Consider the following 26435-nt stretch of genomic DNA (forward strand, 5'->3'; position numbering starts at 1 on the left):
TTTAGCTGCTGCCACCAGAAATCCCATGTTGTCCTTTGACGGAGACGTCATTGAAATATGACTTCATGTCACACTGAAGAATTAATAGCACTGCGTTGTAAAAGACACAAAATATAAGACATTGTAAACAATAAACTGGTTTTATGATGCGGAATTAAGCTTCAATAAAACATGAGCAACACAGATGATAGTGAATGCGGTAGTATTGATTTAATATTTCAATTTTGTGGGTCGAAAACGTTACATTCATCCATCTACAAACAGGAGCAGCCGCAAATTTCAGCATGGGTGAGAGATCAGCGGCGGCGCAGGATACAATTCCACTTCATTCGTCCAATTATTAGCATTGCTAATATATTTTTTCGTTTATCTATGCCATCGACATGTAGCGACAGAATAAAACATTTTTTTTATTAGAGGGCAGAGGGTACATTTAACCTCTGTGTTCACCAACAGAATAAATGATGGCTTCCTGACATGACAAAAATCTCATCACTGCTCATTCAAAACACATTCAATGTAGTTGCAGTAGAACTAGATATTAGTATTAACTCTTAAAAATGGAACAGTAAATTTATATTACGGTATTTCACATGACAATTCTAAATAATTATTTTTTTGCACAATACACGCGATGGTGACGTTTTGAGTACAAAATAAACAGAATATAATGACGTGTATTCATCTTCGGTCGTGAATGACATGGATGCCGCCATCTTGTGATCGTCGCTTTCCAGACAAAGCTTTGACTAAAACTGGCAGGAAAATGTGTAACCAAACCAGCATACACTGGGGCAACTATAGGGTTATTCTACTGTGCGACTCCTCATGTTTTACCATAGTTGCCTTCCGAGAGAATCCTTTACCACAAGTTGAGCAAGTAAAAGGTTTTTCTCCTGTGTGCGTTCTCATATGTGACACCATGTTTTGCTTCAGAGTGAACGTCTTACCACAAATTGTGCAGCAAAAGGGTTTTTCTCCTGTGTGTGTTCTCATGTGTGATATCATGTGGGACTTCATGGTGAATGTTTTACCACAAAATGAGCAATTAAAGCGTTTCTCTCCCGTGTGTATCCTCACGTGTTTAATCATGTTTTCGTTAAGTGAGAACATTTTGCCACACGTTGAGCAACTGTAGGGCTTTTCTCCCGTGTGCGTTCTCATGTGCGATATCATGTGCGACTTCAGAGTGAATCTTCGAGCGCAAAATGAGCAACTATAGGGTTTTTCTCCCGTGTGTATTCTCATGTGTAATCCTAAAGTTCCCTTTTGACTGAATGTTTTGCTGCAAACCGAGCAACCGAAAGTGTTTTCTTGCGCGCCCGCTCTCGTTTTTTTATGAAAAAACTTCTTGCTTGGCTTTGTCTCCCTTTCAGAGCATTTCAGCTGTTTGTTGTCACCCGTGCGGTCCGCATTGCTGCTCAAACGTTCTTCTGCGCTGTCACCGTCTGACAGTGGAGCTGAGGGCTTTTCTGATGGCGCGCCTCCACCTGGATTGCGACGCGGTGACCTCTCGGGTTGTTCATCTTTGTCGGCTTCGCTCTTCACTACAACAACCGTCAGTGGGAACTTGACGTTGTCCTCCTCGTCTTCATCTTTAACAAGAGAAAACTGTGACGCCTCCTCTGCTTCTTCAACCTCAGGGTGCTTTGGATCCTTCTTTTCCACTTTAACGTGGAGAGACTTTGGATGCTCCTCTGCTTCTTCAACCTGGAGGCGTTGTAGATTCTCTTGCTCCGAACTGGAGCTCCTCCCCCGCTGCAGCTGAGCGGGAAGTTCTTGCTGAGGACCAATCGCCTGCTGGGCGGCTGCAGGGCACAAGCAACATCAACGCAGTTTAGCACAATCAAGACAAATATATGTCACGGTGCGGTATCGAGTCAGACAAATGGGGAAAGAAGGTTCAATCATGTCGGCAAAGAGCGGGCTGAGGAACTGGCGACATGAGTGAACAATAACTCTCTCAACACTGTGAACTCGACGCAGGACGAGTCAAAGGATCGACTGGCTGATGCTCAATCCAGCCATGCCATAAAAATGGCAATTGCTGCTCTATTAGCAAATGATCTTTTGTGAATTGTTCAGGACATTTTGCCATTTTAAGTATCCATAATGCTCTTCTATGCCGAGGGTGTTCCATACATTTCAAATGCAAAACATTTTAATTTACTTTTGTTATGACTATTGTTTTATTTATGTGATGTGTTGTGGAAGTGTGTGACAGCTGTGGCTGTGTGAAAAGCGGTACAAAAACAAACATGACTTGACTATTTTCCCATATGTGGCTAAGTTGTGAGGGGGGCAAAACAGCTTAGTTCAGTGTTGGAAAAAAATGCCTCATTTGAGTGTTTCCCAAACCCGATAACGGAAAAGTAAATTGTTTAAAAAACAACAACAACAAACAAATAAACGTTGTTAGGGTAACCTCTTTGTTTGCGTATTAGATTGTACCTGCACGATTCGTCACAGTAGAGTTTAAACCAATCATGTGCCAGTTTTAATAGTGTGTTTGGTGCAGAGCTTTCGAACGTATATGACGTAGGAGGAAATGTCCGGTAAAATACTTTTAACTTTTACTCGTCATGCACATTTCGTACTTTTACTTGAGTAATTACTTGAATGAGTACTTTTACTTTTACCAAAGTTGTTGTTATACAAATCATTTTACTTTTACTCAAGTGGAGAATGCCAGCACGTTTCCTATCTGTGGACAATTCACTGTTAACGAAACCTGATCGAAAAGCACGATTCGGAGCTGAGGATGTAATCATCCATTCGGTTTTTGTTTTGCCTCGCCCTTTTGGGGAACAAATGAACACTCAATGATTCGTTTCCCACGTCATTAGATAAATACAATGTTGTAAATATTGAATTTTAGTTTCGTGAGCAGACCTTCGCCGCGTATCACAATTTGAGTCTTGCAAACAGCTTCCAGTTGTCGTCGGTGTCGCTCGCTCTCCTCTTTGGCTCGAAAAACTTGCTCCTCGTACGAGGCGATCGTTCTTTCAAAAAGTCCGAAGATTTCGTCGGCGGCCGCAATCAGTCGCTCTCTTACCAACTCTTTCAACATTTTGAAATTGTTCACAGGAACACCACTTGAACGTCGGACTTCGGCCTTTGTCGTCGAAATGTAAGTTGCTAGGCTAAAATTACGCCCATTTTTCTTCGTTGGTGTCACACGGTGGTTGGAAATACCGCCACCTTCAGGTGTGGAGTATGGATCTGGCATGCACCGTCGAAGAAGAAAAGGCGGAAGTTCACGCGTTGAAGGACTGTGTACTCAACGTCTATTTGATATTTACATTTTATTCATCAACGTTTATTGTGTGTTTATTTCAGTACTTTCCTTGTCCAATTAAGGGTATTTGTGGTCAAACAATGACGAAACCAGCACACGCGATTGCGTGAATGTAATGCAATATGATCACGTTTGCCGAAAGTTCATTTAAACTACCAAGTAAAACAAATGAAAACGAATCGACGGCATCACATGACGTTGATACTGTTTCGATACGAATTTATATGGCAGGGGTGGGAGGACCAAATGACCTCATAACGCCACTGATGGTGACCACTTGGAAGAAACTTTGAGGAGCATAACAGATTGTCAAAGTGATGACAAACGCCCCAGTTGCTCAGAGGGGACAACTTGGAACAGCATAACTTATAAAGAACAAATGAAAACAGGCCCTGTTGGTTGCTCAACTCGCAAAATGCTCTCTCAATGGGTTACTCCGTACGGACATGAGAACACATATAGGAGAAAACCCCTTTAGTTGCTAATTTTATGGCCGAATGTTCTCTCAAAAGTGATCTCTGGTAACGCACATAACACACACAGGAGAAAACCCCTATAGTTAAGGCCATCGGGTCCCACATTCTCACTTGGGTATAAAAAAAAAAAGACATCCTTGAGTTCTCCCAGATTTGTGTCTTTTCTTCTGGAATTAAGATCAAATTTCAAAGATTAAAAAAAATAAGCAACAGTAAGTTGTCTTTCTCTCTCTCTACGAAGCTTCAATTGTGTTGTCCGAAGATGGTTGACTTATGTTTTCCAGTGAAATGTCTCTTTATTTATTTATTTTCAATTTCAATTTCAATATTTTTTCCAGACTCAGGGTCCACTCTTAAAAACCAACAAAACAAGCAAATCAAAACAAAAACAAAACGTTATTTGCGTTATTTGTTAACGCAAGAAATGTTCGTAAATGTTATGATTGTCGCAATATAAGTAGCTAATAATAAGCACTAGGACGTAATACGTTTTTTTTTGGTTTTGGTTTCTTCTTTTTTCCCTCACGCTTTTTTGGAAACACTGGCACACTCAATGTCTTCCACGCCATTATTAGATAAATACAATGTTGTAAATATCGCAATTTAGATTCGTGAGCAAACCTTCGCCGCGTATCATAATTTGAAACTTGAGGCGAATGTTGCAAGCAGTCGCTCCCTCACCAACTCTTTCAACATTTTAGAATTGTTTACAGGAACAACACTAGACCGACGCACTTTACCCTTCGTCGTTGAAGAGTGAGTTTGAGTTGCTCTGGTAAAATTCCGCCTTTCTTCTTCTTTAGTGTCATATGATGGTTACAGAATGACGTTTCGGTAAATTGCCGCCACCTACTAGGATGCACGACTATCGTACGTCCATAATCGAAGAAGAAAAGACAAAAGTTAGCATAGCAGCTCACGACCTGCCACGTTCAAGTGTTTCCTTGTGTGCTCGCTGAATTGTCTTGAGCATCAAAATGTTGAAAGAGTTGGTAAGGGAGCGACTGGTTGTTGCCGCCGATGAAATATTCGTACTATTTGAAAAAACGATCGCATCGTACGAGGAGCAACTTTGTCGAGCGAGGGAGGAGAGCGAACGACAACGACGACAACTGGAAGATGTTGGCAAGACTCAAATTATGATACACGTCGAAGGTCTGTGCACTACACGGCTATATTTACATTATTATTTTTTTTTAAAATCAACTTAACGTTAATTGTGTCTGTTTTATGAAAAAGGCCGACAGCCAATTAGTTTAGATTTATATTTTGTTTGTTTTAAGTACTTCCATTGTCCAGGAAAGGTCATTTGCGGTCAAAGAATGACGAAATCGAGATACCTGTATGTGTGAGTTTAATGCAATATGATCACTTTTGCCGCAAGTTAAACAAAAAGACGGCAGCCATCTTGATTTTACCCAATCAGGCAATCAGAACACTGCCTTTGCGTCACGTGACGTTGGTGTTTACAGCGTTAATTTTTTTTAAAGCAATACATTTAGATAAAAAAAATACCAGGATGACTACGTCAATGAAGCATAGAGAGCAAACAAAAAAACAAAATATAAGTGATGCATACAGCAATTCAACAAAAGAGAAACAAGAATAAATAAAAACATAGCTAATGATATTACAGGTCGAATTTCACTCACCAAGTCAATACATTTTTTTGTACTGTCTGTCAGTTTGTTATGGCAGAAATGGTGTGATTTTATTCACATTAACTTTGAAAGGGAGGTCGTGAACACTTAAGAATGTATTGCTTTGTTGATTTTTGAAGATAGTATGGAAAAAAAGTAATTGTAGTTTCTCAATATAACTTTGTAATTAATGTGAAAATATCACATTTATTGTTGTGAATTCTTTGGAAGAAATCCATGCTTTTTGTAATGAATTCAGACAAATAAATTATTTTGATCAAGTACTGTGACCAACGAAAGATTTTTAGAACAATTAAAGTTTGCATTGATTTAAGTTTATTTATATAAACCATCATACCACTTAGCATGATGCAGCATAACTTTTTTCTATTTTTGTTCCTCCTTTTTTCTCCTTTCCTAAATATTTGTTTGTCTTTATCTTGATTGATGATTTTATTTTATGACCTTTATATTTGACAAATGTTTAATCACGTATCATCCATATTTGCAGTGATAGAGAAAAAACATACAATACTGTATACAATGAATCGTCTATGCTCAATGTTCTCTTTCTCTATTTGTGTTGAAACTGACCACCGATATGTCTACATTTGTCTGACTTACCGTAATATCACAAATCATACAGTATCATGCATCTCATGTGAGCTAAACTGTTTGTGTTTCTTGCAGAGGCTCATCAAGTGATTGCTGGTGAGGAATACTTTTTGCCACAACTCCCGTACGTTAAAGGGGAGGATCCACAACCGCCCCAAGTTAAAGAGGAAGAGGAGGAGGCTGACGTCACGAAGTTGCCACTGACTGGCATCTCTGTGAAAAGCGAATTTGAAGAAGAAAAATCACAGGAGTCATCGCAACTTCATCATCACAATCCAAGTGGAGAGCACTGTGGAGGTCCATCACCAGGCGCCCTCTTGGCTCCGCTGTCAGATTGTGACGACTTGGAAGAAACTCTGAGGAGCCGAACGGACTGCGACAACGAACAGCCCGAATGCTCTCGAAGGGAGACAACTCGGAACAGCCAAACTTACCAAGCACACGTTAAAACAGGCACAAAAGAAGCTCCCTTTGTTCGCTCATTATGTGGCAAAACTTTCTGTCAAAAGACTGAAATAGCACAAATGAAAACACACACAGAAGAAAAACCTTTTCGTTGCTCAACTTGTGGTAAAACATTCAAAGTAATGGCAAATATGGTAGAACACGTGAGGACACACACTGGAGAAAAACCCTTTAGTTGCTCAACGTGTGGCAAAAGATTCACTCTAAAGGCAAATATGGTCAAACACACGAGAACGCACACAGGAGAAAAACCCTTCAGTTGCTCAATTTGTGGTAAAAGATTCACTCTAAAATCAATTATGGTAGAACACCTGAGAACACACGCGGGAGAAAAACCATATAGTTGCTCAACTTGTGACCGAACGTTCTCTCAAAGGGCAGCTATGATAGCGCACATGAACACACACAGGAAAAACGCCCTTTAGTTGCTTAGTGTGCGGCAGTTTGACGGTACACACGCGGGGGAAATAAACGTTTCCTGCCAAATCTTACTCTTCGGAAAAGTGAGCATCTTTATTTATGCAGCACATTTCATACATAAGGCAAGTCGATGTGCTTCACACAACCAAAAGCATTTACGAACAGAACAGTTGAAAACATTCAAAGGCAACCCAATGACTAAAAGAGGGTACGGTGATTTAAAATGCTTTTGCAAATAAAACATCTAAAGACATTTGAAAGCTAAGGAAATAAATAAAAGTAGCTTTCTGAAATTAGTCAAAGGAAAAAAAATCAGTTGCACCTTATTTCATTTGCGTGCAACATCAGAGCGGAATGCCGCTTCACCGTGTTTGTGTTGTAGTCTACTGAAGATAGAATCTTCTCCTGGTCTGCGTGGAGCTTGCAAGCCTTCAGTCTAGATTTATTTTTCAGATGGCAAAAAGGCTGTTTTAAGTGGTTGATTTAATAAGACTGCTCAAAGTTAGGTCTGACTCTATAATACCCCAAGATTTTGGACTTGGTCTTTGGCAGTGACTCCAAGTGTTTACTAAGTTCTGGTGCTTTTTGGGATGAGTGACTTTGACAACCACAGCAAATAGTGTGTATTGTTGAGGTTCTTACTAAAGTTTTCAGAAAAGTGTTGTTATTAACCCTTTGTTAAAATTCTAAAGACTTTGTTTGTTCAGGTCAAAGTGAATGTCAAGTTTAGTTTTTCTCCACTTATGTTCCGCTTTCCCGCATTTTGATTTGAAAGTCGTTACGCTGAAAATCAATATTTCATGTAAAGTGTAGAGAAGAATTAATAAACATATACGTATCATGCTGTAAGTTATTTGTGTGTGTGTATTTATCTCTTAGTAGCTCTCACTTGCAAGGTGACAACAATTTGACGTCACGGACACTTTTCCTATATAGACATTTAGAAGATGTCACAAAAGTGAATTCACCCCTCACACTTTTGTGAATACTGCCTTTTATTCGATCTTTTCATGGGATTACACTGAAGAAACGACACTTTCCTATCACGATGATTAGTGTACAACTCAAGAACGTACTATCACCTAAAAAAAAAAAAGCCAATGTGTAAACCATTCGCAACAAAAGTGAGTGCAACCTTAAGTGAAAATGGCTAACATTATTTTCATAAAACTTGTCTAAAACATTAACAGATTCAATGACATAAAATGAAACATCAAAAGCTTAAATAATTACAAGTAAACAATATTGGAAAGAAAACAATAAATGTATAAACTAGCATGTGTACATTGGCGAGACTCAAAGGGATACATCATGTCTGATTACATCACTTCTGATTCCAGTCAAGCTAGAATTTTAGTTAGCTAACATGCAACCACATAAAAACATGAACACAATTTCATTTTTACACTTAGGGAAAAAAAATTTCCAAGGCGAACAACCCAGGTCATTTCAAACAAACCCACTTCAACTACTCAAAAGAATAAAATTCATTGAAAACCATATGTGGTCTGCTACTGAAAACATTGCCTCTTCCTTTGTCGTGTGTCTGCATGGGTGCAGTCCAAGTCTCGTTCTGAGCAAAGCTTCCACCGCAAACGGAATGATTGTTTTTTTCTCCCGTGTGTATTCTCATGTGGGATACCACCCGAAGCTCAGTAGCGAATGTTTTGTCACAAAATGAGCAACTGAACGTTTTATTGTTTGCGTGTGTCGCCACGTGTAATTCCTTTTGTTGCTTTCGAGAGAACGTCTTACCACACAATGAGCAGCTAAAAGGTTTTTCTGCTATGTGTATTCTCATGTGTGAGAGCAAATATTTCTTGAGACAGAACGTTTTTGCACAGAATGAGCAGCTAAAAGGTTTCTCTCCTGTGTGTATTCTCATGTGGGTGTCCAGATTATGCTTTAGAGAGAATGTTTTCCCGCATGATGAGCAACTAAAAGGTTTTTCTCCTGTGTGTGTTATCATGTGTCTTACCATGTTTGCCTTTACATTGAATCTTTTACCACAAACTGAGCATTCAAAGAGGCTTTCTCCTGTGTGTGTTCTCATGTGGATATTTAATACTGCTTTTCCAGCAAAACTTTTACTACAAACTGCGCAGGTAACGTTTTTTATACGCATCTGTGAAGCTCCCTTGCTGCCAAGCGTCGTCTCCTTTTTAGAGCATTTACACTCTTTGTCGTCACAGTGACGGTCTGCATCGCTCCCCAGAAGTTGTTCAACGTCAATGCTGTGTGACATCGGAGCTAAGAGGTCGTCTGGTGGTGATCCTTCATTGTGGTCTTCACTTGGACTGCGATGATGAAGCTGGGACCACTCAGGTGGATCATCCTCAGTAATGCCAGGCATTGACAACATGCAGATGTCAGATTGTTCTTTTTCCTCAGTGTGGGGAGATTGTAGATCACCATCTTCCCATTTCATTTGGGGGTGGTTTGGATCCTCTTCATCTTTAATGTGGGGACACTCTGGATACTTGTCCTTTTCACAGAGCAGTGGCTCTGGATCTTCCTCTTTAATATTGGCCTGTGGATGCTCTTGCTCCAAAATGGAGCTTCCCCGCTGCAGCTGAGGGGGAAGTTCTTCCTGATGTCCAATCAGCTTTTGGGTGTCTGCAGGACACAAGATAAACAAATCCAGCTTTTAGCTAAATCGAGAAAGTACAAAGGAGACCATGTGACACAAGATACAAATGAAATAACACCTGATCTACCATGTATTGACAAACCTGATCATTGTGGGCTCTGTAAGTCACTGTTTCAAAACTTTGATAAAGCTAAGGCAGATTTTTTACGAATTTTCACGGCACAATACTACACTAAAATGTCCTTGTCTCAGTTTAATCACAAATGTACTTTCTAAATCTGACATCTGGGCCTTTGCATTTTGGTTGTTTTAATTCTTAAATCAAATCAATGCTATTAATAATTATTTTGTTTACCAGGTCCACGATACAAAACTCTACACAGTGATTTGTGAGTAGGGAATAAGTTAATTTCCCAAATATGGTGACGCCAAGACACAGGCAATGCTGGTTTTTCAGGCCCCTTGTTTGATAAAAATATATATTGTAGACATTTAGGGAACAGACCTTGGACGTGTACTACAATCTGAGTGTTGCCAACAGCTTCCAGTTGTCGCCGTTGTCGACAAAGTTGCTCCTCGTACGACGCGATCGTTTTTTCAAAAAGTCCATAGATTTCGTCGGCGGCAGCAATCAGTCGCTCCCTTACCAACTCTTTCAACATTTTGTTGACGTTTACGAAATGTAAAGACCACAAGAACAACGCAGAAGCTTGCAATTAGCGTCTATGCTAACTCGGCTAACTCTTTCTTCTTCCTTTTTACGGCAGTTGGCAGCCAGCCTGAGGGCGCATTACCGCCTCCTTGTGTACAGTCCACAGAGCAAATCTAACCCATACAATATGGCAGACGCGCATACGTATACCAGCAACGGTTCCACCCTCTATAGGCGGTATCTAGTATATTTGTCGTCTATGCAGAGCAAAACCAGAAAAGCCGAAGTTAGCATAGTAGCCAACGTTTCAACTAAACGACCACTTTTGCCCTTGCTCAGCTGTCAGCAACATCAACATGTTGAAAGAGTTGGTAAGGGAGCGACTGATTGCAGCCGCCGACGAAATCTACGTGCTTTTCGAAACAACGATGGCGTCGTACAAAGAGCAACTTTGTCGAGCGAGGGAGGAGAGTGAGCGACACCGACGACAACTGGAAGCTGTTTGCAAGACCCAAGTTATCATACGTGTCGAAGGTCTGTTCGTTTAACTTCTACTTAACATTTGCTGCGTTTGATTGATCTATAAAAGGGCGTTAAAAACACCGTGTCTCTTGTTAAAAAGGCCAGCCCAAAGTGTTTTTCGACTTTGTTCGGGTTATATTTAGTTTATTTCAGCACGTTCGTCGTCCAACAAAGGCAATATGTCACGTATGGGCACACGAAGAACGCTGAAGTGTTTGACTGATGAGATTTATTTGCTTTTGATCTTGCAAGCATAACAAATAGACGGCAGCCATCTTGAGTTTTCTTTTCAGCCAATTGGAACACTGCCTTGGTGTCACGTGTCCGATCAATTCTATGCATTGAATGTGTGTCTGTGATAAAATTCCTTTTGTGACACGATTATTATGATTGTGTACATACAGTTTTGTTTTGGGTTTATTTAATTTATTTATTTATTTATTTATTTATTGTTAAAATGTATTTACAGTAAATGAATAGAAAGTACTACTGAGACTGGTTTGAGAGCCATTCAGGAATATGACATTGTAAATGTTTTAGTTTAGCCATCTGCGGTTATGTGTAAATGCAAAGTGGCTAATGTGCAATTAATTTATTTTGTGACTGAACAAGATTTTTGTAATTTTGGAAATCAAAACCAGTCTGACTTTATTACTACATATGTCGTATCATATTCGACCCATGTGACCTATAAGCTGTGTTTGTGTCCTGCAGATGTTGAACAGGTGATTGGTCGTCAGGAAGAACTTCCTGACGTGAAGTGGGGGACCTCTAGTTTGGAGCAGGAGTATCCACAGCCCACCCGCGTTAAAGAGGAAGAGGAGGAGTCTGGTGTCACCAGGTTGCCACCGAATGGTGTCTCAGTGGAGAGTGAAGTCGACGAAGATGAACCGCCAAAGTGGTCAAATCTTCATCATAGCAGTCCAAGCGGAGACCACTGTGGAAGACCACCACCGGACAACCTCTTAGCTCTACTGTCAGATGGTGACGACATGGAAGAACCTTTGGGGAGTGGAGCCAATTGTGAAGGTGACATCAAATAGTCGAAATGCTCTTGACACATGACAACTGGAATAACCGCAGCTCAATCTGTAGTAAAAGTTTTCTCGAAATAGATGTTGACAACACGGAGCCGTCAAGGGCAGTAAACTTGATGTAGAAATATTGTTGATTGTCCCACTGGAAAATACCACTGACCAGTCTGGTTGTATACCAAATATCATATTTGACCTGTGTGATGTAATCTGTTTGTAAATGTGTCCTGCAGATGTCCAGCAGCTGATTGACAGTCAGGAAGAACTTCCCCCTCAGCCTCTGTGGGGGAAGTTCAGTTTAGAGCTGGAGCATCTACAGCCCTCCAACTTTGAAGAGGAAGAGCAGGAAGTTGATGCCAAGTTCCCACTGGCTGGCGTCTCTGTGAAAAGCGAAGACGACGAAAACGACCCGCCCGAGTGGTCGCAGCGTCATCGTAGCAGTCCAAGGGAAGACCACTGTGAAGGATCAGCGCAAGACAACCTTTTAGCGCCAATGTCAGACAGTGACGACACCGAAGAACCTTTTAGGAGCGACGCAGACTGCGATGGTGACGACAAACAGTCAAAATGCTCTCAAAAGGGAACTCCTAAAAAGAAACGGTCGCGAAAACGCAGTAAGCTTCCCACGCATAAAGAACATTTCAGGTGCTCAGTTTGTGGTAAAAATTTTACTTGTAAGTCGCATTGGATGAGACACATGAAAACACACTCAGGAGAAAAATCCTTTTGTTGCTCAGTTTGTGGAAAGACATTCTCTCGGAAGGAACATATGCAATTACACATGAGAACGCACACGGGAGAAAAACCCTTTCGATGCTCAGTTTGCGGTGCAACGTTTTCCGTCAAACAAAGTATGAAGAAACACATGAGAAGGCACACGGGGGAGAAACCCTTTAGTTGTTCATTTTGCGGGACGACCTTTTCTCGAAAAGAAAGTCTGGATAAACACATGAGAGTACACACAGGGGAAAAACCCTTTAGTTGTTCGGTTTGTGGTGGAAGCTTTGCTCAAAGGTCCAATATGACTAGACACATGCAGATACACAAAAAGGTTGAATAGATGTTGGCAAAAAAGTACCCCCCCCCCCCCCCCCCCCCCCGTAATACCGCAATATCTGAAGCAGACATTGGATTGTTTTTATTCAATTTAATTCTGAAGAGATGTAAATGCTCTGTTTTACTGTTTCATCATTGTCAGTGTTTTTATTCAACGTCCTTGTAATCACTGGCAATGAATTATTCACGCGTTTGTAACGATTATGTACGTCAACTAAATATCAGGCGTCAGATTTAATTCTGTGAATGCTTGCACCTTTGTTCTAATTTGTCTGAAAGTGTAATAATTAGGTAGGGTTGAACTTTTTCCAGGTAGTTTGTGTTTTAAACAATGTTGTATTATTAATGTTTTCATGTGGTAGCTTAGTGTTTAGATAGTTGAAAGCCCCGGCTAGACTGTAATTAGAAGTGTTATGTGATCAGACACGAGGCATTCATGCGTACATATATGTACTGTATGCATGCTAAATGCGTGGTGCTCAAATACAAATCATAAAGGACCAGAACTACATTTATCAATAAGTTAAAGGTCCATTTATTGAGGTTGGTCAGGTCACATGCAATACTGTTAATACTCAACACAAACCTTTTCATTACAAAAGAATACTACTGAAATAAAATGTTGACATGAATTTAAATAAATAGTTGAATTTAAAAACCAGGACTTGTTGATGCCTGTCAGATGACCTAATACGTTAGTTTTGTGCGTATGAGTGAACGAGAGACACGAATTTACCGGTCTTTGAAGAAAGGCGCTTTATGTAGTTCGGACGGATTTGCATTCGTCTACGACGCAAATTTGACACATTCAATATGTCGGACGCGCATACGCATGGCAGCAACTTGCCTACTCCTTTAAAGCGGGGTCTATATTTGATGTGCGTATATATGCGTTTCAAATTCAAAATCGAAGAAGACCGCCAAACTTCAACTGGACCATTTGTTTTTTTGCGTGCTCGCTGTTCTTTCAGAAATATCAACAATGTTGAAAGAGTTAGTACGGAAGCGACTCATTGCGGCCGCCGATGAAATCTTCGGATTGTTTGAAAGAACGATCGCGTCGTACGAAGAGCAACTTTGTCAAGCGAGGGAAGAGAACGAGCGACAAAGACGAAAATTTGAAGCTATGGAAGAGAACGAGCGACAAAAACTGGAAGCTGTTTGCAAGACGCCGATTTTGCTACGCGTCCAAGGTCTGTGCACTAATCGGGCAATTCATATTTCGTCGATTTACGACGTAATTTATCTAAGAAGGCCTTGTGCCTCTAAACAACCGATGTAAAACATGAACCAAAGGCAGCCATCTTGATTTTCATTATCGTCCAATCAGAACACCAGCTAGACGTCATGTGTGTCTCTCTCTCGCGCGCTCTCGCTCTGCACACCAATACAGTATGTATGAAAGTATAGCATTTAATTGCACAATTCCAAGGTTTGATGAGAAAAATATTTTGTATTGTATGGCTTAAATAAAACAAACTGAGTTTATGTTGTTTGTTTCCTGCAGATGCCCAGCAGCAGATTCCTTGCCAGGAAAAAAAATCCCCTCAACCAGATGAGGAGAGTTCCACTTTGGAGCATCCGCAGCCCTTCTTGAAGGAGGAAGAGGAGGAAGCTGATGTTAGCAAGTTGCAGCTGACTGTCATCGCTGTGAAAAGTGAAGACTATAAAGATGAACCACCTGAATCGTCACCGCTTCATCATCACGCCGAAGCACCACCTGACAACCTCTTAGCTCCACTGTTGGACGATGACACTGAAATGCACCACGACAGCGATATGGACCGTGCATGTTACGACAAACAATTGAAATGCTCTAAAGAAAAGAAGATTTTTGGCAAAAAGAAAACTTCACAATTGGGTAAACGTTTTAGCTGTGCCTTTTGTGGTACACGTTTTACTAAAAAACATCATATGCTTCGACATATGAGAGTTCATACGGGAGAAAAACCCTTTCGATGCTCAGTCTGCGGCAAAATGTTCTCACGAAAAGAAAATGTGGACACACACATGACAACACACACGGGGGAGAAACCTGTCGGTTGCTTATTGTGTGGTAAAAGATTCGCTCATAAGTCGTATTTGAGAACACACATGCGAACACACATGGGAGAAAAACCTGTCGGTTGCTTATTGTGTGGTAAAAGATTCACTCATGAGACATATTTGAGAACACACATGCGAACACACACGGGAGAAAAGCCCTTTAGTTGCTCATTTTGTGGCAAACATTATTCTCAAAGGTCCGGTTTGACTGCCCACATGCGGGGACACAACATGGAGAGAACCTTGGTTTTACAGTAACCCTCCTTGGTCCAGTCGATCGGCTGATATTTGCTCTTTTAAAATCAGTCAAAAAAAAATAAAAAAATTCTCTTCAGTTATTCAAGCACATGCTATAAATCATCTTTATTGTGCCGCATCATCATAACTGTTTTTTTTTGTACATGACAGATATGTAATCTACAGTACTTTTAAAATGAGTTACAGACAGAATATTTTTGTTGCTGTTTGTGTGCTGTAAATAGATGCTTCTGTGCATTTTCCATCCCACGAATTAAGTTTTTTAAAATTATGTTTTCCAAAATATTTTTCTTCCACTGTTGGTCTTTTAGTCATTTTAGTAAGATGTGATTTTTTTCTTTATTTTGCTTTTAAAATGTTGTACTTTCATGTGAAAATGTGCTATATAAATAAAGCTGCCTTACCTTTGTGGAAGTCGCTTGGTTTGATGTCGGTCCTTCGCCGAGCTCCAAACCTAATATGTAGTAGTCCATCATTCTGACATGACCACAAACCATGCACACATATGGTAGTTATATAGGTTGCGTGTCACAGGATAAAAAACTAAAAAAAATACTAATCATTAATCGTAACTTTTCAACAACAACAAAAAAGCGGTCCCGGAGTATTCAAAGTTGTGTGTGTTTATTTCGGTACATTGCCGGTCCAAGAAAGATGACGTAGTGTCATGCATCGACACATGTCGCACGCAAATATATGTAAATTTCATATCACGAGCTCATTTTTGCCACAAGTTTATTCTAACGGGCGAGGAAAAGAAACAAGCGGCGGACATCTTGAGTTTTCGATTCATCCAATCCGTAACACTTACTTGGTGTCACGTGACTATTCGTCACGTTTAAAATCGCAACGAAACTAAAAGTACATAAATCAATCCAAGTAAATTTTTTAATAAATTAAATCACCTGCGAAGTAATTAAATCACCCAAGGAAGGAGCTTTTGTATTTTAATGAAATGAAATTTCTCGACAACAACAGTCTGGGGTGATCAGTGCATTTAAGAAAATAAATCAAAACAAACCACCGAGAAGTAGAAAACACGTGTTTACAACAGCTATTGCTCGCCTGCCATGTTTTCCCGCAGGTGACCCTCTTACACATTTTCCTAGGTGTGCAGTGTAGTGTTTAATCAAATAAAGAATGTTCACGGATGCGTCAAGGCTAAACCATGTTTCTACCGCACACTTTTGCCCCCTTCCATCCAATGTTCACATTTGTAAGACTCCAGGTTACATACTTTATTTTTTTCATTCGTTTTTGTATTAGTTTTGTACTATATGGTGTATTTGTCGAGTGCAAGATATTTAAAAAAAAATCACTAAGTATTGTGTAATAAAGTCTGCTACAATGCTCAGCAACTGACATTTCTTCCTTTGTATCTACTGATGTACAGAAATAAATACATTTAAAAATAACTCCTCGAAGTCATTTATAATATTGACAAAGACAAAAACAAAGGACATTTTCACTTTAATTGTAGTTAGTTTTATAAACCAAAGATGTAACATAGTTTCAATTCATTTGTTTTTTAAAAAGCATTTTCGTTTTTATTTATTTAGTTATTTTAACTATAATAACCTTGCTTCCAATTTCAATATTTAGAAGAATAAAATTCCAATAACCAAGTTCCTATTCATAAATATAAAATATATATAAGGAATAGAATAGTATTGTATGTGAGAAAAGCATCCGTGATGTCACATGGCCGCCATTTCTCGATGATCCTGACAACAACCCAAGACCAGAGGAAAAAAGAGGAGATGCAAAAAATATCAGAATCTGTACTATCTTAATAGTACAGAACAAAAAAAAAATACATGAGAATGGCTAAAGGTGATATGTCTGTTTTAATGCTTTCTGGACCATGTACATGACATTTACACGTCAAGAATACACAGAATATAATCATATTCCCTTTATTCATCTTCAGTCTTGAATGACATTTTATTCACTCTCTGTGTTGTGACTGCGCATGTGTTCAGTCAAACTGCCCCGATGAGCGTAGCTTTCGCCACACACCGGGCAACTAAAGGGTCTTCCTGTGTGTGTGCTCATGTGTGTAACCACGTGTTCCATTTGAGTGAACGTTTGACCACAAATTGAGCATCTCAAAAGTTTTTCTCCCGAGTGTTTACTCATGTGCGATTGCATTCCCCCTTTCTGAGAAAATGTTTTACCGCAAACGGAGCAACTGAAAAGTTTTTCTCCGGTGTGCGTTCGCATGTGTGTTGCCAGGTGGGGCTTCTGTGAAAAGGTTTTACCACACGTTGAGCAACTAAAGGGTTTTTCTCCCGTGTGGGTTCTAAGGTGAGATACCAGATGTGGCTTTTGAGAGAAGATTTTACCACAAGTTGAGCAACTGTAGGGTTTTTCTCCAGTGTGTCTTCTCATATGTGTCACCATGGCTGCCCTATGAGAGAAGGTTCGGCCACAAGTTGAGCAACTGAAGGGTTTTTCTCCGGTGTGTTTTCTCATGTGCGATTGCATACTTCCTTTCTGACAGAACGTTTTACTGCAGAATGAGCAACTAAATGGTTTTTCTCCTGTGTGTACTCTCACATGTCCAAGCATTGTTCCCTTTTGGGCAAATTCTTTACCACAATGTGAGCACCTAAAGGGTTTTTCTCCTGTGTGCATCCTCATGTGTGCTTGCATACTTCCTCTTTGCGAGAAGGTTTTACTGCAAACTGAGCAACTGAAGGGTTTTTCTCCTGTGTGTATTCTCACGTGTTCCACCATCAGTCTCTTTTGTGAAAATTCTTTACCACAATGTGAGCAGCAAAATGTTTTGTTTCCTGTGTGCGTTCTCGTGTGTTTGACCAATGATTTTTCAATAGTAAAACTTTTACCACAAACTGAGCAGGTAAAATGTTTTTTATGTGTTTGTGACCTTTCCTTGTTGCATTTCAACTGCTTGTCATCACCTTCACAGTCTGTGTCACTCTTCAAATGTTGTTCCATGTCGTCGCTGTCTGACAGCGGAGCTAAGAGGTTGCCCGGTGGTGGTCCGCCGCCGTGGTCTCCACTTGGACTACGATGGAGAAGCTGTGACCACTCGAGCGTTTTTTTTTCATCATCTTCACTCTTCACAGAGACACCAGTCCGTGGCAACTTGTTAATGTCGGCCTCCTCTTCTTCCTCCTTCATGTCGGAGGGCCGTGGATCCTTGTGTCCCGAACTGGAGTTACCCCACTGCCACTGAGGAGGAAGTTGTTCCGTTGTCATGTGATGTGGTGAGACATTGTGATGACGCTGCGACGACTCAGGCGGTTTGTTTTCATCTTCTTCGCTCTTCACGACGACGACAGTCAGCGGCAATTTAGTGACATTGCCATTCTCCTCCTCTTTAATGTGGCAGGGTAGAGGACCCTCTGCTTCCTCCTTAACATGAGGGGGCATAGATTCCTCTCGGCATCCAATCAGTGGCTGGACATCTGTAACACACAAACGACATACAAGAGGACTTTCAACACACAATTTGGTTTAGAATTGTTTTGTTTTTTCGCATCTACTGTAGTTGAACTTACTGTTACCGATATCAATAAAACCAAATGAGATTGCAAAAAAAAAAAAAAAAGTGCTCTTATTTCCCCAAAACATTGTTATATAACACATTTCCTAGCGGTAGTTTATCCATGATTTCAAAAATTTCGTTTTATATTTGTTTGTGATTCTGTCAAATGTGATGTAAATTGATCAATTGACAATTTTTGGGGGACCCGCAGCTGGCATGGTTGCTTGTGATGTTGCTAATTTCATGAATTTAACAATTAACAAGGCATCTTCATTGTGCTATATGTCTTTCTTAATATATATTTTAACAACTTACAGTTGTGTTTGGTGAGTGTCTCGGCTTTTAACTTTCATTCTATGTATTTTTTTGGTCAAGTCAAACTTCAGAATCAATCAATTAAAAATACTTAACATCATTATTAAATGTTGTTAGTTTCTGTGTTCAGCGTTTTATCTTTCAAATAGGATAAAGATTAAGAAAGTTATTAACGTTTGAAACTCGGACTTAACAAAGCAATCAGACCTAGGCCACTTACCAACAAGAAGTTGGTGCAATTTCACTAGCTAAGATTCATAGCTTTCTGAATATTACAAAACAATATACACTGGAATCCTCTTTTTTAAAAATCTGATAATGCTGGTCTCGTGTAAATCAATTTTTACACAAATATCTACATGGTAACGATGTCACTAATCTTATCTTGGGCATCACATGAACGCACACACCCGCACTAATGCTAATTGTTGAACAATAATTGTATGCAGCCCCAGGGATACATCAATATTTATAATTATTATATATGACCACAGCTAACATTTAGTGGACGAGCCCACTTTTCGTTTCGCCACAAAAAAATGCGTTAAGAAGAGAAGACTCGCGAACAGACCTTGAACAAATTGAGAGGAAAAAACAGTTCCTTGTTGTCGCTCGTTTTCATCTCTTGCTGGACAAAGTTCCCTTTTTGACATTTTCGTATTAGTTGGAGGATTTCACCACTTCACGATCGCGCTTCTTCACTTGTCCACTCATAGCAACGCCAACTTCCGCTTTTTCTTTTCGGTGGTGGCTAAAACATCCCCAACGCCGCACGGCCGCCATCTTGTGGCGGTATTTATGGAGGACCAAAAATGTAACTAAAAAATGTCACATTAATTAAAAAATTTTTTTATAGTATTATTTTCATTATTTCAATATGTGTTTAATTATTTTACCTTGCATTTATTTAATTGTGTTTCTCCAGTCCCCTGCGTCGTTGCGCAAAGCAGTAATAATTTCACACCAACAGATGGCGGTAATGTATTATTACAGTTTTGAACCGCTCGTTAAACATATTGAAGAAGAACAGAAGTGACAGCGCATGCGTACACAGTCCCTTCGTGTTACTGCAGACGGGAGCAGATGAACTTGACAAAAAATGAACGAATGAGTCGTTTTCCCAGAGAGTGATTGAAGAACTAACAAGGGCCACAATAAGTTTTGGTGAGTAATTCTGTTCGTAAGTTTTTGTTTGGGGATGATAGCTAAATGCTTACCTAACTGTGGGGACGACGCAGAGTAGGTGTAAATTTATGAATGTGATCAATATTGGCGTATTTATTTATTTCTATTATGACGTAGGTCATTGTGTTTTCGCTCGCATTTGAAGTCCGGGTTTAGAGAGGCATACAGGTTGACGGTTCTCTACTGATCCACATAATGCATTGTGAGAAAGGCAGCAATGTGAGGTGGATGGAAATTAGGATAATTTATGAAATAGAGCATGTCTGAAAGCATTTTCACAATTTAGAACATTTTTCTTTATTGAATCATTTGATGAGCATTGACAGGCCTGTCACATGCTATTCAGTCTTATCTAGTATGTGTTTGATGAATTTATTGTATTGCATCGTTCATTAAATATTTTCTGTATTTGACAAAAAAGTACTTTCCTTGTCTTTGTCACTTCTCCCGCAGCTGCAAGGGGGGGCTAGGGGGCTTCAAAGCCTCCCCTCCACCCCACACTTCAAAGAGGAAGTGTAGAGGAGGCTGATGTGGGGAGCAAAGAAGACAAAAGACAAGCAAGCCACCAAAGTTGTCACCGCTTTCCTTATCAGGAATGGAGGACCACCACCAGACAAGCTCTCAGCTCGATATGGAAGAACCTTTGAGGAGCAATGCAGACAGTGAAGGTAACACCCAAAAATGCTCTGAAAAGGAGACAACTTTTGACAATGCGCAAACGTCACAAACACAAATACATGTTACCTGCTCAGTTTGTGGTTAAAATTTTGCTTTACATCATATTAGACACACAAGAACACACACAGGAGGAAGAAGGTGTTTGTTGTTGTGGAAGCCATGCTCATAGAAAATATTTAACTGCATACACATAAATAACAATTCATGTTTTACAGAAGTAACCCACAATGAACAGATCGAGTATTTTTTTTTTTCCTGAAGAGCTTGAAATGCTCTTAGCTGTGCGTGTGGTACAGTGTACTTTTCTCCCAGTTCAAGATGGTCAAACGTATGCCCTCTCTTTTCACATTCAGTTTGATGTCTTCGTGGCTAATGGGACGAGTCGGTCACTTAACAAACAAACAAATCGTGTCTGTGTTGCCTTTGGTTACTAATATGTCTGCAAGTTACTTTACCAGTCTGACTTTATTTTGTACCACTAACCAACCGTGTCATCTTCAGCTCACGTGATCGAAACCAGCGACTCCCAACTACAGAGATCATCAGGTGTGTCGCGGGAAATTACCCAATTTCACCTATTTGGTCCCAAAGTCATTATTTAGGCTCTGTGTCTTTCTTTAACTCCTCCATGTATATCAACTTCGTGTTCAACTAAACCGGCCCAGAAACCACACTGAGTAAGTACAGTGAGTCAATAACTCAATGCTGTCATGATTTAATTACCCAATAGCCTATTTGAGACATTTCTACTTAGTGATGAGCTGTGAGGTTTTTCCATTGTAAAATTTGTACACAGGCTCAATAAAAGTTGGGAAACTCTGATCCAAGCTGTGTTTGTGTTCTGCAGATGTCCAGCAGCTGATTGGTTGTCGGGAAGAACTTCCTCCGCAGCGGCAGCGGGGGAGCTCCAGTTTGGAGCAGGAGGATCCACAATCCATCCACGTTAAAGAGGAAGACGAGGAGTGTGGCGTCAGCAAGTTGCCACTGACTGACGCCTCAGTCAAAAGCGAAGACGACGAAGACGAGGAAGCCGAGCAGCCACAACTTAATCATCACAGTCCAAGTGGAGACCAGTGTGGAGGATCACCCTCAGATGACTGTTTAGCGCCACTGTCAGACAGTGACAACAATGAAGAACCTTTGAGCAGCAAGGCGGACTGCGAAAGTGACAATAAACATTTGAAATGCTCTGAAAAGGAGACAACGCACGGAAACAAGAAAACTTCACGGAAGCATGGAAAGCGTGTTACCTGCTCAGTCTGTGGCAAAAGTTTTACCAAAAAATCAACATTGAATAGACACATGAGAACACATACAGGAGAAAAACCCTTTGGTTGCTCGGTTTGTGGTACAACATTCTCTAGAAAACAAAGTATGGTAACACACATGAGAACACACACGGGAGAAACACCCTTTTGTTGCTCAGTTTGTGGTAAAAGCTGTGTTACAAAGCAAACTTTAATGACGCACATGAGAATACACACCGGAGAAAAACCCTACGGTTGCTCATTTTGTGGTAAAGAATTTGCTCGAAGCGGACCAATGCTAAGACACATGCGAATACACACAGGAGAAAAACCTTTCAGTTGCTCGGTTTGCAATAAAGCCTTCTCTCAAAAGGGAAGCATGCAGTCACACATGAGAACACACACAGGAGAAAAACCCTTTATTTGCTCAACTTGTGGGAAAACATTCTCTCAAAAGGAAAACATGATTACGCACATGAGAACGCACACAGGAGAAAAACCTTTTAGTTGTTCAGTTTGCGGTAAAGCATTCACTCAAAAAGGAAGTATGGAATCGCACATGAGAGGACACACGGGCGTTAAACCCTTTACTTGCTCAACTTGTGGTAAAATCTTCTCTAAAAAGCCACATTTAGTGTCACATGTGAGAACACACACGGGAGAAAAGACCTTTTGTTGCATAGTGTGTGGTGAAAGCTTCGTTCATAAGGCAAGTTTGACTCAACACATGCGTAAACACAACACTGACAAAGAATAAAATGTTTTCCGAGGCCTCCATGTTATTAAAGACTGAAGGTTAATCAAAATATAAACATTGAGTTGAATTTGTACAGAGGTAATCTCAAAATAACACTTTTTATTTAAGTCTTTTTTATTGTATGGTTTATCCTTTGTTATAAATTCAATGTGGATTTAGATTTTCTGTGGCTCTTTTTTCCATCTGGCATTTTCACGGTGTCAATACTGTCGCAAGATGGCGGCCATGTGACGTCACGGATGATGTGTCCATTAACTTTCGTAGCATTTAGTGCAGAATCGTTGCAATATAAAAATACTCTTTAATAATTCATAAAAAGTACATTGGATTATTAAAGCATTAATTAAGTTAATTAAATACTGTTTTGTTTAAAAAAGAAGAAGATTCAGTCCATTGCTGTATGGGCCGCCCTTCTGTGATATTGCGCATGCGCACACAATCTACATACGTGCAGACGAAAAAAAAAAGAAGAGGAAGCAATTCACTTGTTTCTCGGAAAATAATTAGGACCTAAAGTTTATGACGTGGTTTATCGTTAACAAGAACAGCATCTAATAAAACCACAACAGTTACGGTGAGTCCACCTTTCCTATTATTAATCCGTTTGTAATGGTTTACGTGTGTTGCTAGCTAAATGCTAACGTTGTAGCTGTGGAGACGACAAGGAGTAGGCGAAAAACTTTATTTATATTGACAATTGATTTATTTTTCTTTTGACCTGTCGTACAGGCCATTTGTTTCCTTTGTTTTAATATTCGCGTTTGGAAATCTGAATTGAGGACGTGTGTATGAGGGGCCTACATTAGAAAACAGGACAGTGACAGAAGAGGGCACCATATTGTCACCTAGTTTGACATAACGTTTCGATATGGAAAGGGTAATTTTTCACACAAACCTCATAGTTTATGTTAATATAAGTTAAGCTTTATAATTTATGGGCCACGATTATTCAAACAACACTTCTTTTTTTTTTAACCAAGGCTGTCAGAAGGGGGTGCACTCTCTTTATTTTTTATTTTATTTTTAGAGTTTGGTTGATGTAGGGTTTTATTTTTTTCTCGGGAAATATCTACAAGTCTTGTCGTGGATGAGTGGAACAACCGACAGCTAATATAATTTTTCCAAAATCGACTTTTGAAAATGCCAAATTATGACCTAGGCTAGCCTAAATATTATTCACTGTGAATGGGAAAAATCTCTCTATGTTCACTTTTCTTTTTTTTAGTTAATGCGACTCGCAACTAACAAACGTTCAACTCTGTGCTTGGGCTGTCCACCCAAATGATAATGTTGTGTTTGTGACAAAAATATTATTGACTATATAGTGCTTGTTGTAGTAATAAAATGGTCTTGTGACCTTCAGACACTGCTTTGTTACAAGGAATAATTTATCCCTCCAGCACGGGGGATCAGAAGCCTTCCCACGTTAAAGAGGAAGAGGAGGATGCTGATGCCAGCAAGTTGTCGCTGATTGGTGTGCAGTGACGAAGACGAACCACTCAAGTTGCCACAGCTTCATCATCACAGTCGACATGGAAAAACCTCTGAGGAGTGATGCAGACTGTGAAGGTGACAACAAATGTTGCCTTTCGCTTTGTTGTCATTCTTTTTTTTTTTGGTGGCAAATCAAACTAGTGCCTAACAAACAACTTAACTGCGTATGTGTTGTTGCTTGTGTGTTGCAGACATCCAGCAGCTGATTGGTTGTCAGGAAAAACTTCCCATTCATCCACCACATGTGAAAGAAGAAGATGATCCACTGCATACGCACATTAAAGAAGAAGAGGATGACCAACAGCAGCCTCACATTAAGGAGGAAGAGCAGGAGACCGACGTCAGCAAGTTGCCACTGATTGTTGTCTCTCTGAAAAAAGAAGACGACGACGACGACGATGATGATGAAACACAGCTTCATCCTCACAGTCCAAGTGGAGGTACGCCATCAGACAACGTCTCAGGATCATTGTCAGACATTGACGAGACAGAAGAGACTTTGAGGAGGGATGCGGACTGCGAAGGTGACGGCAAACAATCCAAAGGCTCTGAAAAGGAGACAACTCGTGGCAACAAGGAAACGTCACAAACGTGTAAAAAACGTGTTTCCTGCTCTGTTTGTAGTAAAAATTTTGCTACAAAACAAACTTTAATAACACACTTGAGAACACACACAGGAGAAAAACCCTTTAGTTGCTCATTTTGCGGCAAGGAATTTGCTCAAAAAGGCCCAATGCTAAGACACATAAGGGTACACACAGGAGAGAAACCCTTTAGTTGCTCAGTTTGCAGTAAAACATTCTCACAAAAGGGAAGTATAGAATTACACATGAGAACACACACAGGGGAAAAACCCTTTCGGTGCTCAACTTGTGGCAAAACATTTTCTCAGAAAGAAAATATGGTAACGCACATGAGGAAACACACTGGAGAAAAACCCTTCCGCTGCTCAGATTGTGGTAAAACATTCTCTCGGAAGGAACATGTGTTAACGCACATGAGAACACACACAGGAGGGATACCCTTTAGTTGCTCAGTTTGTGGAGAAAGTTACGGTCATCGGGCCAGTTTGAATGAACACATGCGCAAACACAACACAGAGAGCGAATAAATGTTTTCTTGCCTGCTCGTTTTTTCGGACTCCAACAAAAAAGTGATGAGCGGCTCAGTGTGTGACACGAGGTGAGGCATCCATCTTATCCTGTTCATTTTCTGATAAAAATGAAAAACTGTGAATGGTTACTGAGGTGGTAACAAAAAAACATTTTGCAGAAAGTCATTTTTTCATGTGGTTTTTTTTCATTTGCTTTAAATGAAGTGGTGGTTTTGGTCTCTTCGTGTTGTCAATATTGTCGCAGGATTATTTATTACATTTTCCGGTGGGTCTTTTTTTTTTCCTCTCCTCCAAGCTAATAATATAAATCTTGACAGATAATATGTTTTGAGAATAAATGACTTTCACAGACATTCACAGCAAAAAAATGGAGTCTTAAAATGTTGGTATTAAATATTTCAGAGTTGTTTTCAACCCCCGAAGTGTATTTTTAACACTGTTCGATTTAAATGGAGTTGAATGATGGGAGTTATTTGGCACAGTTGATTTATTTAGTCTTAAACAAACTCTGCTGAGAATTTATCAAAGTAAGCTCCACCCATTTGAGCACCTTGACCTCTAAGCAGCTTGATTACTACTAGCCAGAGTTCCCCACGAGGGCGTCTCTTGGCCACACCCTTGAACTCATCCTTGGACTCTGGCCCTGCATGACTTCTCCATGCAGGATTTGCTTTGGGATGCGATCGTCGTTCATTCTTCGGACATGGCCAAGCCAGCGCAGGCGTGTCTGACGAAGGGCTACATAAGTTGACCAAGAACCACCTTTGAAAGGATTTTTTTTTTCCCAGTTCAGTATTCCCAAGGGCCTTAACCAACACAAAGCATTTCAAAACAGAGTGCTGTGCCATCAATGTCTGATTTATGACATTTTTGAACTCCATTGAAAATAAAAAATATAAAACAATAAAAGGGAAGGATTAACTATAAAGATGTGTGCATATAAAAATAATTAACCAAGTGGTTCATAGTAGTAGTTTGCTTTGAAAAAAGCAATCATTAACTTCTGATTTTGATCAAGCTCTTTTTTTTTCTTTTTCTTTTTGCATTGATGCTAGTTTT

At 40.0% G+C, this 26435-nt stretch overlaps 7 protein-coding genes and 1 pseudogene across 9 annotated transcripts; 5 read left to right on the forward strand and 3 right to left on the reverse strand.

The window, feature by feature from the left end:
- Positions 1–185: 185 nt before the first annotated feature.
- On the reverse strand, positions 186–4497 carry LOC147173299 (uncharacterized). Its single transcript, XM_086075305.1, has 2 exons — positions 2893–4497; positions 186–1808 (listed from the first exon to the last, which is right to left on the reverse strand). Exons 1-2 carry the CDS (start codon positions 3227–3229, stop codon positions 799–801), a joined length of 1347 nt encoding a protein of 448 aa, XP_085931431.1. The 5' UTR covers positions 3230–4497; the 3' UTR covers positions 186–798.
- LOC147173300 (uncharacterized) lies at positions 4278–7759 on the forward strand. The gene is made up of 2 exons (XM_086075339.1): positions 4278–4929; positions 6105–7759. The coding sequence occupies exons 1-2, from the start codon at positions 4752–4754 to the stop codon at positions 6917–6919; spliced, it is 993 nt and encodes a 330-aa protein (XP_085931465.1). The 5' UTR covers positions 4278–4751; the 3' UTR covers positions 6920–7759.
- On the reverse strand, positions 7499–10481 carry LOC147173301 (uncharacterized). Its single transcript, XM_086075308.1, has 2 exons — positions 10010–10481; positions 7499–9530 (listed from the first exon to the last, which is right to left on the reverse strand). Exons 1-2 carry the CDS (start codon positions 10164–10166, stop codon positions 8383–8385), a joined length of 1305 nt encoding a protein of 434 aa, XP_085931434.1. The 5' UTR covers positions 10167–10481; the 3' UTR covers positions 7499–8382.
- Positions 10329–12794, forward strand: LOC147173302 (uncharacterized). Its single transcript, XM_086075307.1, has 3 exons — positions 10329–10690; positions 11393–11707; positions 11946–12794. The coding sequence occupies exons 1-3, from the start codon at positions 10513–10515 to the stop codon at positions 12770–12772; spliced, it is 1320 nt and encodes a 439-aa protein (XP_085931433.1). The 5' UTR covers positions 10329–10512; the 3' UTR covers positions 12773–12794.
- Positions 12795–12797: 3 nt separating this feature from the next.
- LOC147173303 (uncharacterized) lies at positions 12798–15480 on the forward strand. The gene is made up of 2 exons (XM_086075336.1): positions 12798–13961; positions 14276–15480. The coding sequence occupies exons 1-2, from the start codon at positions 13751–13753 to the stop codon at positions 15070–15072; spliced, it is 1008 nt and encodes a 335-aa protein (XP_085931462.1). The 5' UTR covers positions 12798–13750; the 3' UTR covers positions 15073–15480.
- A 1420-nt stretch (positions 15481–16900) lies between these two features.
- Positions 16901–19621, reverse strand: LOC147173304 (uncharacterized). Its single transcript, XM_086075286.1, has 2 exons — positions 19473–19621; positions 16901–18506 (listed from the first exon to the last, which is right to left on the reverse strand). The coding sequence occupies exons 1-2, from the start codon at positions 19552–19554 to the stop codon at positions 17017–17019; spliced, it is 1572 nt and encodes a 523-aa protein (XP_085931412.1). The 5' UTR covers positions 19555–19621; the 3' UTR covers positions 16901–17016.
- Positions 19622–20739: 1118 nt separating this feature from the next.
- Positions 20740–22437, forward strand: LOC147173305 (uncharacterized; annotated as a pseudogene).
- A 770-nt stretch (positions 22438–23207) lies between these two features.
- Positions 23208–25729, forward strand: LOC147173306 (uncharacterized). 3 transcript variants are annotated; one of them, XM_086075344.1, is made up of 3 exons: positions 23208–23342; positions 24169–24337; positions 24454–25729. In XM_086075344.1, exons 2-3 carry the CDS (start codon positions 24301–24303, stop codon positions 25371–25373), a joined length of 957 nt encoding a protein of 318 aa, XP_085931470.1. In that variant the 5' UTR covers positions 23208–23342; positions 24169–24300; the 3' UTR covers positions 25374–25729. The 3 variants fall into 3 exon arrangements, with proteins under 3 accessions (XP_085931470.1, XP_085931469.1, XP_085931471.1); XM_086075343.1 differs by having other exon boundaries at positions 23214–23342; positions 24132–24337; XM_086075345.1 differs by having other exon boundaries at positions 23214–23342; positions 24150–24337.
- The last annotated feature ends 706 nt before the right edge of the window (positions 25730–26435 follow it).

Source organism: Leptonotus elevatus, chromosome 5 (assembly GCF_054856555.1).
Source record: "Leptonotus elevatus isolate MCC_2025b chromosome 5, RoL_Lele_1.0, whole genome shotgun sequence".
Lineage (NCBI taxonomy): Eukaryota > Metazoa > Chordata > Actinopteri > Syngnathiformes > Syngnathidae > Leptonotus > Leptonotus elevatus.